Raw genomic sequence first — 13863 nt, 5'->3', positions numbered from 1 at the left:
CTGGGAGGGTCAGTCAATTAAGCGTCTGACTTTGGCTCAGGTCATGATCTCACGGTGTGTGGGTTCGAGCCCCATGTTGGGCTTTAGGCTGACAGCTCAGAGCCTGGAGCCTGCCTCAGATTCTGTGTCCCTCTCTTGCTCTGCCCCTCCCCTGCTTGTGCTCTTTCTCAAAACTAAGCGTTAAGAACAAATTTTTTTTTAACTTTTTACAAAAGCCCCCTAGGGCAGGAAGGCTCCAGGATGCTGAGGTGAAGAGTATGGGTCAGGTTCTGGTTCCTTCCTCAGGTAACCTGTCTGAACCTCAGTTTCGTCCTCCACGGTGCTGGGGACCCACGGTTCCTGTGTCACGGCACGTGTCAGGACCGCGTCTGACAGATAACCCAGGTGAGCCCTTTGCAATGTGCCCAGCGCTCCGAGGGTACTCAATGAGTGAACGGTTAGGAAAATATAACCAAAGTCAAGTCAAAATGAGCTTCTCCAGCAAGAGAACAATCAAAAAGGGAGACAGGAACAGGGCTGAGTGTGAACGGCACTTTCCAGTCACCTGGTTGCTACAAACCAGGGGTCACCGTGGCCTGAGGTCTTAGCTCCGCCAAGAAGCCCCTGCTCCCATGTCCCACAGAGGTGCACCTGCCCCGATCACACCTAGAGCGCATCTCTCTGTGAGGACGCGCGTCCTCTCCTGTAGAGATCTAGCCCCAAGTTCAGCCTGGGTTCTCAGAGCTCAGACCAGCACCAGACCCAGGAGAGGCATTCTGCAGATATTGGGCAGAGGGGAGAGGGAAGGAAATTTACTCCAGCCCTCTGCTCTCCCTCTGCATGGAGCACATCCCCCTTTGGTCCCCCAAGAGCTCCTGCTTGCCCTGGGCCACCTGCCTGACCACCGTCTGTGGCACTCACCACACAGTACGACAGCAACGCGTTTCTGTGGCCGATTCTCCTGCTGCAGGCGACACTTGCCAGTGAGGGACAGTGACACCCACCCCACAGCCTGACCAGAGTGAGTTTCGAAGAGTCTGGGCGGTGGGGGGAGGTCATTTTTGACTACTGCAGTGACGGAGCGTCCCCCACAGGCACGCGGTGGGTGGAGACCAGGGACGTTCACCATTCCAGCATGATGGAAACCGCCTTCCCTTCCTCTCCTCTTTGAGACACAAAGCCCTCATCACCGGCTCACTCAGCCAGCACGCAATGACCACGACTACTGGCAAGGCAATGCTAAATAAGAGGGAATCGCTCAAAAGAAAGAAACACTTGTGACCGACAGGAGGTCGCTCATTCGCCGCAGACCGCTGGGCTCATGAGAGCAAGGACCGCGCGGTTTTTATCACTTCTCTATTCTTGCAGCCCCGCACACAGCCTGGCACATAGTAGGTGCTCACAGAACCTGTGCTAATCCCTAAAAGTTCCAAACTCCAGCTTTCAGGGTACCGCCCTGGTACCACCAGCCCACCTTCATCCAATGAAGTGACTCCAACCGCCCCCCACCCCCCGGGCCAGCTTGAAGGTGCCCAATCAGAGAACCATGACACCCAGCTCAAGCAGGGGCCAGGGGGACTTTATACATCACAGGACTCGTCTTTTCTGCTGGACACCGTCCTGGCAACCAACGTGAAGCCAAGAGATAGTATCCCAAGAACTGCAGGGGAGACGTGGACCCAGGCCTGTTGGAAGCCAGCTTCGCCTCTCGAGCATCTCCACTAGTCGCCAATTAACCCCACTTTTTTTGTTGGCACAAAGCAAAGGAGAGTCACTCTGGCCGGAGCAGACTCTGGTAGATTCTTGGCACGCGGTGGAGCCCCGGCAAATGGCCACGATAATGACCTCCACTGCCACCGCCATCCGCTCACCCAAGAAGGCATCAGTGACTGGGGAGAAGGAGGCAGCTCCAAATGCCCAGGGGGCAGCCTGGCAGGGCAACCACGGCACAGGGGCCAGGGCAACAGGAATGGAAGGAACAGGAGCAGCCTGGCCACACCAGGGCCCCTCCGTGCAGCTAGCTGGTAACCAGCATCGCCCCGTGGCAACAGCTACCACTGCCTCCCGCTTTTCACACGAAGGAACCTAAATCTTCAAGTGAAATTTCTCAGTGTTTCACGTAACCGTGTAGGCTGAGAAAAACATCCAGAGGCCCAGTTTGGGCCATGAGCCTCTTGCTTCAGACCTCACAGTGAAAACAGCAGGCTGTGGACACGGAGGGGCCCAAGTCTGAAATTCTGCCTCGGCCCAGGACTAGGCTGTGGGGCTGTAGACAGGTTGCTCAACCTCTCTGGGCCTCCCATTTTCTTATTTGAAGTCAGGGACCTACCCCTCATGGGCTACAGCGAAAGACTCAATCAGAGGAAGTGTTCATGGCAGCCCAGCGTCTGGAACGTTAGTTAGGCCCGACGCTGAGAATACACCGTGGTAGGGGAGATGGAGGGACAGTATGAAATGGGTCTGAAACCCTCCCAACGCTGTCACTGGTGGAAATTGGAGGAATCCGGCGTCTTGGGGTGGAATTCAAGCCGAGAACCACCGTCCTATGGACGCTTGGTCCCTAAGGCCTTTCCACCGGCAGCGCTGGGTGGCGAGTGCAGATGGGAGGAAATCCTGTCTACAACGTCACCGATCTGGGCCTGCCAGGGCTGTCTGGGTTCAGATCCCAGCTCCACCACCCTTCCTGCCTGCACGTTTCTGCAAGTTACTTATTCACCTCTCTGTGCCTCAGCGTCCTCCTGTGAAAAATAACGACCCAAGTCCTCCAACTGCCGGAAGATGGAGTTAATGTAACACGTGCCACTCTCAAGAACACAGACCTGTGCCAGCACGCTGCGTGCTCCTGTGAGCACAGGCCGCTTTTGCTATCACTGCTGTCCTCCTCGCTGACCCTCTGGGAGCGGACGCGGAGGTAAACCGCCAGCCGCAGCACCCCCTTCGCTCTCCGCTCCTGTCCTTCCCAGAAGGCTGCAGCCCGCCCACTCACCTGAAGGTGATGGCGTAGGAGTCGGTACCTTCCCGCCTCCGGATCAGGAAGGCCCCGTCCCGGGGAACTCTCATCAGCATGTCCTCTGCTTCCCCGCGGCTCAGGCCATCATAGTACCACCTGTGGCACAGGAAGGGGACCAAGTGAGAGGGCCACGCACAGCGGAGGACGCAATGAGCTGTGAGGAGGCCTAGGATACGGCCCCAGAAAACACGGCGGAAATTACACAGTGGGCCTCCCCACCCCAACACATCACTCCAAACAGCAATTTTTTCAAAGACCACCAACATGTAGCTTGGGTAAAACACTCATAACGGAGGTCTGCTTGGAGCATGAGAGAATAAATGAACTGTACACCCTCGCCCCCCACCCCCATCGGCCTGACTCAGTGCCAGCATCAGTCACAGCAGAGAATCTCAGAAAATTGGAGGCAGAGAACACAGGGAATTGAGTTTTCAAAAGGTCTGTTTGGTTGGTTGGCCTTTGGATGCTTTTAAAGATAAGAAAAAGCCAATTTGAATAGGCAATCTATATGAATATAGACCAAGGAAAGCAAGCGGCTGTAAGTTACAAGGCTTCTCAGAAATGTACATTTTAGCAGCCTTCTGCTTAAAAATATTTTTCTGCTTTTCAAAATTGGTTAACCCTTCAGAAAGCATAACTCCTATTCATTTTACCAGATTTAAAAAAAAAAATGAAGGGAAAATCTTTACAATTACTTTTTTCTTGTTCACTTTCACAATGAACGGGAATGAGCTTTGACAAGCAAAAAGATTATCACCGGGCCAAAATTCACCGCTGAAAATCCAAGTCCAAGAGCTCAGGACTGTGAAGATAGTGGTATGGAGGCAGGGAAAGAGGCAGAGGGACGGAGAGAACAGGGCAAAAGTAAGGTGGACTAGGGGTCTGCAACTGTGGGAATTTGGGCCCCGGCACACCCACAAGCCTGGCTAATCTGATGCGCGAACATAACCCGCAAGGGTGTCTGCACCCACTAAACCTGTGGGTGGACGCCTGAGCTCTGCTGTCCCGACAGCATTGAGCACACATACGGCTTTGACTCGTGGGGGTTGGGGTTGGGCACGGGGTCGGTGAGCCGGAGCTCGAACTCGGCACAGCGCAGGTGCGTCTCACGGTAGTGCTGGATGAGGTCATAGATGCTGGTGAACATGATGTTGTCAGTCAGGAAGTACTTCATGGTCCCGCCCTCCATGACGGAGCGGATCCGGCAGTGCTGGACCCGGCCAGACCGCCTGCAAGGAGAAGGACAACTTCAGGGCCGAGGCCAGACCGACTGGCCATTCCGGCACCCTGAGTGGCAACGAACACCGGGGGGGGGGGGGGGGGGGGGGGGAGGTGGAGGGGGTAGGGCCAGAACTGCGGCCAGGGACACTGAGGGGTAGACCCTACATGTGGCCACTCAGGTCTCCCTGTGCTCTTAGGACATGCTTGGGCTTTAGCGCAGACTGGTCTTTTAGCCTGGATTCCAGAACATTCTACCTACTTCCTCTAACACTTTTACCTATAAGACTCCCACTCTGGAGCCAGATGGCCTAGGTATAAACCCTGATGCTGCCACTTATGTGCTAAGTGACCTTGAACAAGAGCCTTGTCCTCTCTGGGCCTCCACATTCTCCTCCTTATATGCTCAGTCCTCACTGAGCCATCCCGAGGACTGAACAAGCTCACGCACAGAATGTGCCTGGAAGGCCGCCTGGCATGCAGGTGTTAGCTATCACTATTGTCAGTACATTGTAATCATCTGTACCCTTTGGGTCTCCGTTTACACAGTCCTTCTTTCAGGAAGTCTTCCCTGATTGCTCCCATGCCCAACATTACATCAGGTCCCTCTTGTACACACTCTGGTAACATCTTGCCTTTTTCTCATTGCAGTTATCACAGTTATAGACCATCGATTCCTTTTTCATTGTGCATCTCCCCAACCAGACTCTAATCTCCATCAGGACAGGGACCCCCCCCCCCACCCTGCCATCTGTCTGATGGCTGCACCTAGCATGAAGCAAGCACTCCAGTGAATGAGTTAATGAATGAATGTAGTGAGTGAGTGAATGAGAAAGCTCATGATGGCACCATAAACCGCCTTTCAGGTCTCTATTTTAGGGACAAGGCAACAGAGACTCCAGGAGGCTGAGTGATGTGCCTAAAGCCACCTGCTTTAGGACCGGGACTGGGGTGGGTGGGGGTGGCGTGAGTGAGACCACATCATCTTAAGTGTCTTAAAATGTTGACGATATTTTGTTCATCGCGGATTTTTCATTACTTCAGATTTTTTAAAAATATTGCATTGAAATACTACTAATCTTTTTAAAAAGATTTTATTCTTAAATCATCTCTACGCCCGATGTGGGGCTCGAACTCACAACCCTGGGACCAAGAGTCACATTCTCCACTGACTGAGCCAACCGGGTGCCCCGAAATACCACTAATCTTGATTGCTAAGTTTTTTGGGCCTCACTTGCCTTGGCCCACCCCTGCCCTGCATAGCTCCCTAAGAGACGTCTGGGCTTCCAGGCCCTGCCTGAGCTCGCACAGCTCCCCACATGGCCCCCCGTCTGGCCAGCTGCAAGGGGAAGGCGGTATGCCCCTACCAGAAGGACAGGGTGTAGTCGTTGGGGAAGGTCTTGCTCTCCCGCACCAAGAAGGTCCCATCTTTGCCCCCCGTCTCGGCACAGTATTCCTGAAGCAGCTTCTCGGCATTTGTTCTCTTCTCCACCTTCTTGTGGAACCACTCCTCCCCAAAATGCAGCTCCGTGGGGGGTATATCCTGGGCCACAAAGGGAGGAGGAGTTTCTGAAAATCTGGACCCAAAAGACCCCCGGCATGGCCAGACTGGTCCCTCTGCACATGCTGACTCAGGGGACTGGCGAGCAGACAGGCTGGCATCAGCTTGCCCACTGCCCAAGAGGTCTGGGGAAATGGCTCTCATTGCCTTCCCTCTCCTGTCACCACTGGTGGTGGCTGCCTGGAGTCCTGAGACATGGGCTAAGGGGACCCCAGTACAGGTTTCAACTCTATTGCACAAGAAATCTGAAAGCCATAATGCCCTGGGAGCTGCATCCTGGGAGTACCAAGGATGGCCAGCAGCCCAAGGACAGAAGGCAGGGAAGCTAGGAACCAAGCTGGGGGTGGGGCTGGACAGAACATCCCAATATCCTCCTGCCAAGAACACAGGCCAATCAGGCCCTTCTGACAGCAGGAAAAACCCTTGAACCTCATTGGTTGAGAACCTGGTCCAGCCAGCCAATCAGAGAAGAGCCAGGCAGCCTTGGTACCCAAAGAGGAAGCTGGTTAGGCTGAGGGTGTCCAGGCCTATGGGCCAGGGGAGAAGACCAGTTAGGGGGTCTCCCCTACCTGGGGCAGCTCCTCCTCTGCAGTCTGCTCAATGTCATCGCTGAACGAAAGCTTGGCATCGGCGATGGCACAGTAGTGCCGGGTCCATTTCTAGAAGGGAAAACCAGCATTAGCTCTCGCCCTCATTCTTGGCCCCATCCACTCAGGGGCCCAGAGCCCCTGCCCTGGGATGCGCCATTCCCACTTTCATAGACGTTTGTGGTAGTTTCATGAAATTCGATCCCCTTCGAGACATTTCTTTTAAAACATCTACTGATTTTGGGGTTCCTTTGGCATCTTCAGGACTTTTTTATTCAGTGCGTCTAAGGGTAAGTACAACTTGGCATCAGATTTCTAGTTCGTATTTAATTTGAAGGCTATTATGAATGATGGGATTGTTTTTTGGGTCTCCTGACTGTTTTCTTCCATTACACCCACTTTTTACGACTTTCAGGATTTCTCAGCCAGTTTGTCTAGAGGCTCTTCCACATCGGTGACTTAGTTCTTTATTTTAACGTGAACAATTTTTAATATTTCTAGGATGTGAGAAGAGACATATCAAAACATACTCAAGTGGATTCGCATGTTAGGTTATGGGATGTGGGAAGTGGCCTTACACTCAAAATGCATTACTCTCACCAAAATAAGGTTTCCAGTGGGAGTGTCCCAGACGGAAGGATACTAAGGAGTTAGGACGAGTAAATGCACTGCTGCATCCTGAACTGAACCCTGGACCACAGAAAGGATGTCAGTGGACAAACTAGTGAAACTGGAATAAGGTCCATGAATTAATTATTATTGTACCAATGTCCATTTCCTGCTTCCAATAACTATCCTCTAAGTTACGGAGAATGTTAGTATTTGGGGAAGCTAAGCGAAAGGTATGTAAAACATCCTTGTATATGCGTGTGTGTAAATACCCAGTACGTTAGGTGGAATATAAAATTATTTTGAAATAAACCATTAAAAAAAATAGGTCAAAATGCACATAAGACAGGAATACCCTCAGAGTTCTCTAGTAGACCTCGGATGCACTCAAGGCTCTGAGAAGGAGTGCAAGGACACCCACCTGGTCAATGGAATCCCACATGTACAGTTCACCCTGTTGCTTGTGCTCATCTTTCTTATCTTCCACGTTGACATCCACATCGCCTCGGGGGCCCAGCTTCTTATGCTGAGGGGAAAAAATACACATAGCCTATCTGCCTCGAGACCCAGGTTTGGAATCTCTGAGCCAATAAGCGTTCACTCACATCAGCCGGCCAGGAAGCATCTATCTGCAGCATGCGCCCCGGGGCCTTTGCACTGCCTGGTCTCTCTGCCTGGCTCGTCTCTCACTTTAGCTCTGTGCTCAGTGTCACCTCCTCAGGTGCGCTTTCCTGGACCGTGTGGTCTACACAGAGCCCCCGCTCTCCTTCCCATCCCTGTCACCGTCTGACCACTGGGAATTATTTTCCATACTCTCGGCCCTTTGTGTATCTTTATGCCTATCTTTGTCTTCTGTCTTTCCTGCTAAAATACAAGCCCCGTGAGGGCGGGACTTGGTTTTGAATCTCCTGTGGTAGCTCAGCAGGTAGTAAGTGCTGGATAAACATTCAGTAGATCAGTGATAACCACGTGCACCCCCCACCTTCTCCGGCACACAGAGGGAAGGCAGCAACAGCCAGTCCAGGGTCCGGGCTGTGCAGGGCAGAGGACTGCACGCTGGAGATGCAGATTTAAGACCTGAGCGCACACAGCATTCCTGCTGCTTGATCAGCTGTGTGACCCTGGGCAGGTGGCTGCACTTCTCTGAGCCAGTGCTGAAGACAGTGACTGCAACCACCTTCATCCAGGTAAGTACTGATGCCCACCCAGGCAGGTACTTGGAAATCCCAGATTCTGGAGGAAGCTCAGAGCTGGGCATCGGACAGGGGCTTGAATTCAGAGCCTTACTAGCTGCGTGACCTCGGTTGGGTGACAACCTGTCTCGGTCTCAGTAACGTCCCCTGTGAAATGGGGATAATGACAGCCCCTGCTGGGTCCTGTAAGCCAGTGGGTGCGAAAGATACTTCTAAAAAGGTGCAACTTTTCAAAGTACCTTAATCTCAGCTAAGCCACCTTTTCAACCTCAGTGTCCCCATGTGGAAAGTGACCCTGGGGCCTGGGATCGCAGGGCTGTAGGAGACTGAAGAGTATTTCATGCCGTGCCTCGCCCAGTGAGTGACATACCAGGAACGCCTCACAAATGCTATTCCTCCCTCTTTCCTGAAACAAAGGAGTGAGCCACCCAGTGCCACAGGCAGGCAATGTGTGCTCTGAAAGGGGCCTTCAGGGCTCCACATCAGAAAACAAGAGCCAGGAAATCCCTGGGGACACACAGAGAGTGGTCCCAAGAAAGTGAAGCTATATAGAAATGCAGATTTGCAGATGGAGGCCTGAGAAGCCGTGGACCCTTCCCAGCCGAGCTCCCTTGGCCTCTAGTCCTGCCTTCCCTATGCTGGAAGCTTCCTTAAGTATCTCAGTGAAAAGTGCCCCAGGTCTTAGCCAGATCCTCTCAGATGCTGCTGCTTTTACACCGAGGGCACGGACATCCCTTCCTCTGCACGAACCTCGGCGAAAGCCCCCTCGCACTGTTTGGTACCCCTCTGTTAACGCTTCGGTCTTCCCACTAGACCGCGACCTCCTGGCACACAGGCATTGTTCCCAGGACATCTTGGTGGTCCAGCGATGATCTAGGAAATGTGCCTCGTGTTTATGGAGGTTACTCCCACAACCTGAGGGCACAGCCTTCTCTCCGCCTGGTGAACACCTGTCCATCCTTCCATACGAACCTGCTGCTTGTCAACAAAATCCATCCCCCTCCTTCTGCCAAGGGCCATCCAGGTAGAGACCTCACATCCATCATCCTTGGCAGGAGGTGTGAACATGTGACTAAATTCTCACACACAGGACAGAACCGGCCGGACATACCTAACGGACATTCTGCTTGTTTGGCAGGACTCGCGGACCCTGGACGTGCTCACACTGCCCCTCCTATGAGCTGGAGCTCAGGTAGGCCTACAACCCAGCACCAACCGCACACAAGGACAGCACCCCAGGGCATAGCCTTCACCATTTCTGTGTCAGGGACCTCCTTCGAAGCCTGGGAAAGACTCTGAATCCCCTTCTCAGAATAGACATTTATAATACGTACAATCATAAGAGACACTATACTGAAATACAGTTAAGATACTGAATATTTGTAATATAAATAGATGTACTTCTTTATTAATATCTAAAGATCTAGAATCAAATCTATTAACTACCACAATTTCAGAGTAGTGATGAGCACAGCATTATTTTCAGATATTTGCGACAACACTAAACACGATATGAAAACATCTGTGATTTCTGCTGGTGACAAAGCCCCAAGTGGCTTGTTGGCAATATTCGTAACGAAAGGAAACCCTCGGTTTTACTTACAGGTTAATAAAAATAAAGAGGCAACATTTTCCCCCGAAGTTCACATGCTACCCCAACCCAAATTCTAACTGCAGATTCGCTGGGTGTCGATAGAACCCAGCTGAAAACCAGTTTTCCCTGGGAGACTGGAGAACGAAAAGAGAATGCTGGGTCCCTGGAAAGCCTTCTGGGCCAGAGCTCAAGCTTCTAGAACACTCTCCCTCAGCTTAGGAAGAAATGGTCTCTCCCGGGCTTTAAGCCACTGTGTATCCGGTTTCTTTGTCCGGGGAATACAGACCCCCAAACATCACCCCTCTCCCCGGCACCCCTGCACTCTCAGACAAGGCTGGTCCCTCCTCTCTCCCCGCAGCACTTGGCAAACCACCCTCTTCATCCCGTTAGCGCACGCAGCCTTTTGGGGCAACTGTCCACCTCCAGTCCATCTCACATGCTGGAATGGGAGCTCCCGAAGTCAAGAAGGGAGTCTGGGTCACTGGAACACCCCCAGCACAGAGACCTGACTCCGCCACGGGTGCGGTGGAGGTCTGCCCCAAGAACGGATGAACCACAGGTAACACTTACGTGGCACCTGCTACGGCCCAGGGGCCAGTCCTAAGGACTGTGTGCACATTTTCTCACGGGACGCTCACGGCCAACGCAGTAGGTTCTCTTACGAACCTCCCGAGACTGGTGAGGACACAGTGGCACCGAGAGGTTAAATGGCTTTGCCCAGTGTCACTCACAGAGACAGTATGGGAGCTGGTGGGACCAGGAGCCTGTGCTCTGAGCCACGGGCTCTTCTGAATGCACGACAGCACCCGAGGTCACCTGCCTTGATGATGATCTTCTCCCGCAGCTGGCTGGGCGAGGGCAGCTGGTCAGCACTGGCCTCCGTGGGCTTTGTCAACAGCAGGTCGCCAAACACCTCCTTGAACACCCTGGCCATGTGGCGCTGCTGCTCCACACAGCAGTGCTCTTCGATGGACAGGATCACCGGGAAGCTGCGGGCGGCAGGAGCCAGCTCAGCTCAATAGGCTGGCGGGGGGGGGGGGGGGGGGGGGTGGCGCAGCAGAGGTCACTCGAGTCCCAGCCCTAGCCTCCTCCAGGATCTAGAACCAGGGAGGGACTTGCACTTTGGGCCTGCAGGGGGCGCCAACACCCAGTGGAAGACATTGGCAGCAACCAGCCAGGATGGAAACCGGGCTGGCGGATGTGTATCTGTGCATGTGTCGGGTGTGGGAGGGCGGGGGGGCAGGAAGGGGCGTCTGTCCACCTGTCCCTTAAAGATGAACCACCGGCAAATCAAGCCCACAAACCTTGAGGTGACAAAGGCATGGTCTTTGATGGCCTGCACGACGTCATCAAACTTGATCTTGGTGGTCCGCGTCCAGCCATGGTAGATGATGGGCTTCCCATCGGGCCCGTCCCAGCAGTCCACTGAGGGAACAGACGTGCAGCCTCAACACCTGCCCGTCACTCTCCGCCTCGAGAGTCCACTGACGGCAGGCACACTGCAGGGGGGGGCAGCTGTGAGGTTGGCCGCGGCCCCCACGTGGCTCAGATCCTACGACACGGGGGGCCACACCCAAAAATTCCCTTCAGGGACCGGCAACGTGAGGACCCACGTTACCTGTGTGCATGCATTACCCGTGCAGTTACAGGAAGATCTGGGTTGCTCGATTAAGGGTCTCTTTGTAGGGGTTTTGGGGTGGTTCAGTTGGTTAAGCACCTGACCCTTGATTTAGGCCAGGTCAGGATCTCACGGTACATGAGTTCGAGCCCTGCATCAGGCTCTGCACTGACAGGGCAGACCCTGATTGGGATTCTCTCTCTCTCTCAGTCTCTCTCTTTCAAAGTAAATAAACTTCACTGGGACACCTGGGTGGATTCATCGATTAAGCACGAGACTCTTGATTTCGGCCCAGGTCATGATCTCCCAGTCTGTGAGACTGAGCCCCTGTTCAGGTTCTGTGTTGACAGGGCAGACCCTGCTTGGGATTCTGTCTCTACCCGCCCACCCCCCCCCGCCCCTCCCCCAGTAATGCTGTGTGTTTGTTTCTCTCTCAAAATAAAGTTAAATAAATTAAAAAAAATAAAGGTCCCTTTGTAATGCGACACATTTGTCCAAAAGAAACTAGTTTAAATGTTTCTTTTTAAAGAAGATATTTATAACGTGGGATTTTTTTTTTTCTTATTTCACTTGGCTTGCTTTTTCTGCTAGTGGAAGTAATACTGAACAAGGAGACATTTATTTTTTTAAAGTTCTGGTAAAACATCCCAACAGAAAAGGTGAACAGCCCCTCTATTTTCAACCCCCAGAGGAAGTAGGAGCTGACAGCTTTTTTCACGTTTGCTTTTTCCTGGAAGGCAGGGTGGTATACACTTAGGCAACTGTCTACAGGAACAACTGCCATTAAAGTCTGATGCCACGGTGAGTGTTTGTGATAAAATCGGAGCCTAAGTCAGTTCTCTGTGCCCTTTCTCAGCCCAATGCACCTGCGGGCCAGTGGTGGTACAGTCAGGCCAGGGGGGTGAGGGCTGAGAAAGGAGAAGCGGCTGGACGTCTCTAAGGGCCTGGATCATCTATGTCGGGGTGTCTGTGACCAGCTATGAAAAGAACATCCAGGGTGGTACCCATGGCTGGGCCAGCTGCGAAACACAGAGGGCTCTAGCCTTCCTCCAAAAGCAGCTCAGACGAGGGGGCGGGGCACCTGGGTGGCTCAGTCGGTTGAGCGTTCAACTTGGGCTCAGGTCATGATCTCACGGTTGGTGGGTTCTAGCCCCGCGTTGGGCTCCGGGCTGACAGGTCAGAGCCTGGAGCCTGCTTCCGATTCGGTGTCTCCCTCTCTCTGTGCCCCTCCCCAGCTCTGTCTCTCTCTCTCTCTCTTTCTCTCAAAAATAATTATTATAAAAATGAATTAAGATAAATAAAAAATAAATTAAAACAGCCCAGAAGGAAGCTGGAGGAGGAGAGGAGCATTAACAAAGCTTAGGTACTGGCCTCCCCCAGCCCTGCCGCTGCATCAGATGCCCAAATCTGTTGCCCAAGGGTTTCTGACTCCAACCCAGCCAGGCTCAACACCACCGCTTGCCCTGGGGGGAAACCCTCTGGGGAAAGGTCCCTCCCTGGCTGTTGGAGGCCACATCCCCCACCCAGATGCTATGAGCACCTGGGCTCTCCCTTGGCGTGCCCCACTCATCCCCACGACTCAGGCTTTTTGGACAAGGAAGGCGACGAGCAGCCCCACGGCAGGCTGCAGTTCAGCAGCAGCATCACCTGCACCAGGAAAAGGGCACTCACGCTCGATGCAGCGACAGCCCATGCGCAGGCAGCGGATGTATGCCTCCGTGGACGACTCACTCCGCAGCTGGTCACCGGTGAGGTACCTGAGGGACGGGAGGTGGCGGCCGGGTGGGGACAGGCCCGCACCTCGGGGAGTCCTGGGGAACTTCTCAGCCCAGGTGCCCAACATCCTCAACTCTGTCTAGAAAGATCGGCGGTCGGGATCTGGGCCGGACACATGCAATCGTGTGGCCACACCAGTCACGAGCCTTAGACTCAGGCCACAATCGCAGGATGTGGACAGTAGCCACCTTGGCAATCCAAGGGAAGGGGCGAGGCTGTGTGTTCTTTGGAGAAGCACTCGGTCAAAGTGTATCAGGAATGAAACGGACATATGGCCATCGATTCATACCCGCCCCCGCTATGGTGTCCACTAGGCCCTCAGTCCAATGCTGGGCCACAGTTTTCATTACAGGGCTCCAGGCCAAGCACAGATCTTCAACAACCACTGCTAGAACTCAATAGACTTTGAATTCTGTCCACCAAAACTGACATAAAAATGCCTATTTTGGGGCGCCTGGGTGGCTCAGTTGGTTAAGTGTCCAACTTCAGCTCAGGGTATGATCTCGTGGTTTGTGGGTTCATGCCCCATGTCAGGCTCTGTGCTGACAGCTCAGAGCCTGGAGCCTGCTTTGGATTCTGTATCTCCCTCTCTGTCTCTGGCCCTCCCCCACCCATTCTCTCCCTCTCTCTCTCTCTCTCTCTCTCTCTCTCTCTCAAAAACAAATAAACATTTAAAAAATTTTAATAAAAAGCAGAGTTTTATGCACTCTCCTTCTCA

General features: G+C 53.2%; 1 protein-coding gene across 6 annotated transcripts in view; it reads right to left on the bottom strand.

The window, feature by feature from the left end:
• PLCG2 (phospholipase C gamma 2) overlaps positions 1–13863 on the bottom strand; it is a 156570-nt gene that overhangs the window by 50626 nt on the left and 92081 nt on the right. For all 6 annotated transcript variants that reach the window (XM_058706654.1, XM_058706656.1, XM_058706659.1 and 3 more), the window contains exons 12-19: positions 13041–13126; positions 11056–11176; positions 10572–10740; positions 7386–7490; positions 6338–6427; positions 5575–5750; positions 4018–4218; positions 2966–3085 (exon numbers count right to left, since the gene is read on the bottom strand). In XM_058706654.1, the coding sequence (XP_058562637.1) occupies positions 2966–3085; positions 4018–4218; positions 5575–5750; positions 6338–6427; positions 7386–7490; positions 10572–10740; positions 11056–11176; positions 13041–13126 (1068 nt within the window). The remainder of the gene's footprint in view (positions 1–2965; positions 3086–4017; positions 4219–5574; positions 5751–6337; positions 6428–7385; positions 7491–10571; positions 10741–11055; positions 11177–13040; positions 13127–13863) is intronic.

This window comes from Neofelis nebulosa, chromosome 17 (assembly GCF_028018385.1).
Source record: "Neofelis nebulosa isolate mNeoNeb1 chromosome 17, mNeoNeb1.pri, whole genome shotgun sequence".
In the NCBI taxonomy this organism is placed as follows: Eukaryota; Metazoa; Chordata; class Mammalia; order Carnivora; family Felidae; genus Neofelis; species Neofelis nebulosa.
The sequence above is the reverse complement of the archived record's forward strand: the minus strand, read 5'-3'. Positions and strand labels throughout refer to the sequence as shown.